The sequence below is a fragment of the Pipistrellus hanaki genome (genome assembly GCF_964339955.1).
Source record: "Pipistrellus hanaki genome assembly, chromosome: 1".
Lineage (NCBI taxonomy): Eukaryota > Metazoa > Chordata > Mammalia > Chiroptera > Vespertilionidae > Pipistrellus > Pipistrellus hanaki.
The window spans coordinates 180,882,211-180,888,009 of NC_140503.1; the positions used below are offsets into that span (position 1 = coordinate 180,882,211).

General features: G+C 56.3%; 1 protein-coding gene across 1 annotated transcript; it reads right to left on the reverse strand.

Annotated features, from left to right (window-relative positions):
• Window positions 1–434: 434 nt before the first annotated feature.
• GSX2 (GS homeobox 2) lies at window positions 435–2,088 on the reverse strand (the record flags this gene model as incomplete). The annotated part of the gene is made up of 2 exons (XM_084905438.1): window positions 435–842; window positions 1,515–2,088. 2 exons carry the CDS (start codon window positions 2,086–2,088, stop codon window positions 499–501), a joined length of 918 nt encoding a protein of 305 aa, XP_084761564.1. The 3' UTR covers window positions 435–498.
• Between the last annotated feature and the right edge of the window lie 3,711 nt (window positions 2,089–5,799).

A 5,799-nucleotide genomic window follows, 5' to 3' on the forward strand; every position in this document is an offset into this window, starting at 1 on the left:
CAGGCAAATTTTCAGAAAGCAAGACCTACAGGGTTTACTTTTTAAAATTATTTGCAAACCAATGCTTTTATTTAAAAAACAAAACAAAACAAAACAAAAAAAGGAACTAATCAGGAAACCCGGTGTTCTTATCAGGTTCTGAAAGACGGTAGGGAAGGGCACAGGACACGCGCTGTAGAAACAAAACCGGACAGTGCTAAACTTAAGCCAATAATGCGGTGTGGTTTTTTTCTCCTGTTATATGACAAGACTGAGCGGAATTTAGGTTATTTACATTTAATCAAAATCTATTCGCATTCTCGAAAGCGGAACCCTAAACAAATAGGCCAAGGAGTGTAGATGCGAAGCGAAGGATCGCCGGGCGGGTTCGCCCTGGGAACGCTCAGCTCCGCGCTTCTGCCGCTGGGACTGCGCCTTGGGCGAGGATTTGACCCCTGGGTGCCTGCAGCCTTGGCTTTGTGGGTGCTCCCGGGAGCGGGTGCTGAGAGGGACCCCCCCTCACAAGGGGGAGATCTCCTTGTCCTCGGCGGCCGAGGCCGGCGACAGGGAGTCCTCGTCCTCCGAGCGCGCGTAGTGCGCTTGGCCGCCGCCGACGCACTTGCAGCCCCCGTGGCCGTTCCTCTGCGCGCCCTTCCCCTCCTTCTTGTGCTTCACCCGGCGGTTCTGGAACCAGATCTTCACCTGCTTCTCCGACAGGTTCAGGTACGTGGCGATCTCTATCCTCCGGAGACGAGACAGGTACATGTTGGAAGAGAACTCCCGCTCCAGCTCCAGGAGCTGCGTGCTGGTGAAAGCCGTCCTCATCCGCTTGCCGTTGGGCACCTGGCCAACGTCCGAGCCCCCTGCACACGGGCCAAGACAGGGCAGAGAGGTCACTCCCGAGAAACGCGCTCCCACCCCACCCCCATCCCCACCCCCGTGCCACCCCTCTCCAGGACCACTCCGGGAGCGCAACCGAATAGCTGTGTCCATCCATCCCTCGCCCTTCCCACTTCCTACCGCGCCGCTACTTGGCCTGGAAGGACAGAGATGCAAGGAAAGGCCTTACTTAGGTGTGTGGAAACAGCAAATCCGGACGGTTCAAGGGGGGCTAGAGAGGGCTGGCATAGTCAGATCACCCCCTTTCCGGCCTAGCGGAGAGGTGGAGGCCGTCCAGGTTAGCCCAAAGCGTGGCAACGCTTTAACCAACTGAAGTTCCAAAACACACACACCCCCACTCCCCAAACCTCAGCCAGTTGCTCAGCCAAGTTCGACGTCCCCGAGGCCCCCCATAGCGCGGAACACTTGGAGACCCGGGACCAGGAACGGAGCGCACCAGGCTGCTCCGAGAGACTGGCCAGCTAACTTCCACCTTGGTGGATGGAACTTCTGGGGACCGCGTCCCAGTGACACTGAAAGCCCCTCCCTCCCCTCCGCCCCCCAAGCTCCCACATCCTCTGCTGCAGGAGGAAAGTTAGTTCCCTCCCGAGAGCCCAGGAGGCGCGGCGCGCAGGTGCCCCGAGCCCCCGCCCTACCCATGGCGAGGCAGTGGAACCGCCGCGGGTCCGCCACGTTGTAGGTGGTGGCGGCGCAGACAGGTGCGTGGTGCTGCGTGTGCCCCAAGGCCGCCGCCGCCGCCGCTGCAGCCGCCGCCACCGCCGCCGAGCCGGGCTGCTGGGGCTGGTGGTGGTGGTGGTGATGGTGGTGATGGTGCGAGTGGCTCACGCGCGGGCAGAACTGCGCGTCCCCAGGTCCCGGAGAGAACTGACTCTTGAGCAGGGGCAAGGCCCCGGAGCCCCCGGCCGCCGCCGCCCCGCCGCTGCCACCGCCGGCCCCGGTGCCCCCCGTCCCTGCGCCCCCGCCGCCGCCGCCGGGGCCCCCCGGGGCCCGGGAGGAGTGCAGGTGCGAGGTGACGCAGAGCGGGCACACGCAGAAGGCGCCGCTCTTGCGGGACGCGCAGCCGGGCCCGGGCACGGACATCACCAGCGGGGACGGCATGCCCAGCGGGAGGAAGAAATCTGGCCCCGGGTGCGGCTCGGGCAGCGAGGGCGCGGGGCGGGAGGAGGAGTCCTTGATGATGAGCGAGTCCACATAGAAGGAGCGCGACATGTCGTTGGGAGGAGTTGGGTCGCTGGAGGGTCCCCGGCGGGCGGCGGCGCCCCCTCCCCTCTCCTGCTCAGCGCTCTGCCCGCGGGGCGCGGAGCCGGTGCAGCCAGTCAAGCCCTTGGGGGATGCGAAGGTGTCGGCGTCCGGGCTGCGAACAAAGGGGTCCCTGGAGAGGGCTGGTCCCGAGGTCCCCCGCCCGCCCGGCGCCCCGGCTCCGGGGTTTTATAGCCCCCACCCCGGCACGTGATGCGGTGGAGTACCGCTCGGCTCCGGCTCCTCGGCGGCTCCCCACCCTCGGGATAGGCTGCCCGAGTCACACACACACAACAGAAGCGGCGGCGAGGAGGGGCGGGCGCGCGGCAGGGAATAACTGGGAGGAGGGGGATTGGGGGTGGGGGGAGAAAGACTTTGCAAAATGTAGGTTTTGTTAATTTCGCGGGGAGGCCGGCCTCCTCCCCCTCTTTCTCCACGCTTTCCCCCGAGAAATCAGAGCTGAATCCTCCATCCCACCCTCTTCTCTATCCTGGGCCCCAGCCCAACTCCTCCGCTCCCTCCCGGCCGCAGGGCACACCAGGTGGAGACTTTGAAGCCTTTTTAATAGGGATGCCCAGCGCTCCCGGCTCCTCTGTGCCAACCGTGACGAAGGCGCGGTAAAGAGGGAGGCCTGCAGCTTGGAGCGGGATTGTGCAGGCAAAGACTGGCAGCAGCCCAGTCCCGGAGCACAGCTTAGGCCACGGGCACACATACGGACTCACGGACACACGCAGAGTCCCCCAGCTTTTGGCCTTGGTCAAGGTCATGCATGTGGGTAGTTCAGGAGGGACTCCGGAGTGACAGTGAGGCCTCCCGGCTAAGAAGCTTTCGGGCTTTTCAGTCTGATTTTGAGAAGCTCTAAAATGACTTTGCACTTGGGGCTACTCAGATCAATGACCCTTCTTTGTGTCCCTCTCTAACGGGCAGCTCCCCCTTTGGCAAAGAGAGATGTGGAAGAGTCACTCTTTTCTTTCTCTCAATGGTTCCACCACTTACAAACTCCATCCGAGGACTTTGGAGAGAGGACCCAAGCCCTAGCCCTCTTTGCTCTGGGTGCCCCCTCCTGCATCTTGGCATTGTACAGATCTTGGGCAGCTGGCAGACTATCTGGGAAGCACTGTCCCCCCTGCACGCATTTAAAATCCCGAAAGGATAGAAGGAAATTGAGCCATTCAAGGAACCCAGCCTCTGATGGCAGGAGTGTTTGGAAAAGGACATCCATGAGTGGCACAGGGTTCCGTGGAAACGTGGACACTCGTGGCTGCGTGAAATGGTGGCTGCCAGATGGGGGATATTGATCTTTGGGGGAGGCAAGGCGGCAGCTTTCTCTCCTCCCCAACTCCCCCTCCCCCCCCAGAAAAAAATCTGTCTGGAATAGGGAGAGTGAGTAACAGCTACAAATCTGACCCTTTCCCAAAAACAGCTAATTTCAGGCCTGAGTCCACAGTAGTGCTTAGAAATCTGGCAGCAGGACTTCCTACACCTGTGAGAACCAAGAGCTCAAATCCTAGGGGAGCACCAGCTTCTTAGCGGAGACACGGCTGTCTCTCTGTCCTCTGTCTTCCTGTCCCTCCTTTTCCTTTCCATCTCTGTGACAGTCTCTCCTGCCTGCTCGAGAAGTGTAATTGGGTTGTAGGGATGCCTGCTCTGGGGAGCCCAGGATTTATGGATGGCAATTAAAGTTTTATGAATTGCAGCTGAGGCTGGTTATTGAGCTATTTGAATGTGATTAGAATTCAATTAGAAAGTGGTTAGTGGACGGTGGGTCTCCAGAGTGTAAACAGACAGCTATTCCAGAAATGTGTTAATCCAACATCTTGTGACAACAATTAAGGAATCTCGGGGCTTAACTCAGGGCAGCTCAGCTGTAACTACTTTTGCACCACAAGGTTTGCCGGCTTGGCCATTGCAGATGCTCAGCCTGACCTCACTCCATCAAATCAGGAGGATGCAGGCAGTCCCTGGGATACTTCCGCCCCCAAAAGAAGAGTGAGCGCTCCACCATCAAGAGAAGCTTCATGCAGGGTGTTTTTTACAGGCCTAACGTGTCCACACAGATGACATGCTAGCCCCATGCACTCGCAAGTAATATATTCATGTAGGTATATATTTAAAATTATATAACATATTTATAAGATACTTTAAATATAAATAAAATGTATAGTATTTCTTTCCTCCTCTGGACTAGGGAGAAGTTATCCAAGATCTATTTTGGGCTGAGGGTTTGGGTCACCACGTTCCCAGCAGTTCTGGGTGTGTTCCCAGGAAGAACTGTGAGCGTGTGCTGGAACTTGTGCTTCTGTGAGGACCATTTTATCTTGGAAAATCCTAATGACAAAGCTTGAGCTTCTAACTAAACGTGCACCTGGCTACAGAAACGTGAGGTTGGAGAGCTAAGGAATTTTGAGAAAAGCGAGAGGCTTTGGGGGTTGCTTAGAGCTGCAAGGGGAGCAGCAGGCCATGTCTGAGGAATTTGTCTATTAGCATAGTTGGTTAATTGATTGAGCCCAATAAGAAAGAGCAAATATTTGGGCGTAGGGGTCATATTCAACATTAGAGTCTTAGACTTCTCTTTAGTTCCCGTTGAATCTCTCAGTGTTTCTCCTTCTGTCTGTCTGTCTGTCTGTCCTTTCCTCCACTCCAGCCCCACCTTCAGAACCAGGCCCCACTATGCCTTACCAGCTCCACCTTCCTACCCCCCCCCCCCACGCACATGCAAGGAAGCCTACCCTCCAGGGGCAGTGGGCAGCCTTGCAGCTCTCCCTGTCTAGCTAGAAGCTTCTCCAGGACAGCAGCATCTCAGATCAGCTCAGAGAGAAGGGGGCCCTGGGAAGACGTTGGTGTGCCCCCGTGGTGCCCCCGCTGCTGCACAATTTTATTTCTCAGTGATTCTGTCCGATAAAATTTCATCGTCCATTAAGTAATCCCTGAAATGAGAGCTCTTATGAGCCTATAATGAGCTCTAATTGCCAGGACTCGGGGAGCCACGTGGAAGGATTTATTCGGTATTAAGCAGTCGGGTACAGAGTACAGGCTGTTACCTAAGCCATTACTTTCATAATTCAAGGAGAAAATTAGTTCTTTTAAGGAGAGGGGGGAATCCTTTGATTTCCTCCCTCTTCCTCTGATGACAGGATGGCTTTGTCTTCATCGAGTGCAAGAAGATGTCACAAATGCGAAGGTAACAAAACTGTCTCCCTTCACCCCGCAACCCCTGCCTAGTCTGGACCTCCCACCCTTACCCTCAACTGAAAAAAAAAAAAAAATCAAAGCAGTTCAGAGGTGCCACCTTGTAATCCTGGACGAGCAGTTTCTCAAGAATTCAACTTGAGATCTGAATTCTTGGTTGCTGCTTTCAAAAAGTCTTCCAATACTTTACCCCAATCCAGGATCACCTCTGACTTGAACCTCATACTCCCTTCTCTTTCCTTCCTCCTTTTTCCCTTTCATGGGCAAAGTCAGAGAAAGTTGAGGGCGGGGACTCAGCGTTGTTTATTCAACAGGCTCTAGAGTTCTGACCCATTGATGTACTCTGCGGTTTTTCCGGCTGTAACACCCACTTTGCCCCTCCCTCTGAGTATCCCCCCCCCAAAAAAAAAAGCCCCCTCCATCCCTAACCCTTTTTTCTTTGCGTTTCAGCGTTTGTCCACATGGTTCTCCGGCCCCAAACCGAGGCCGAGA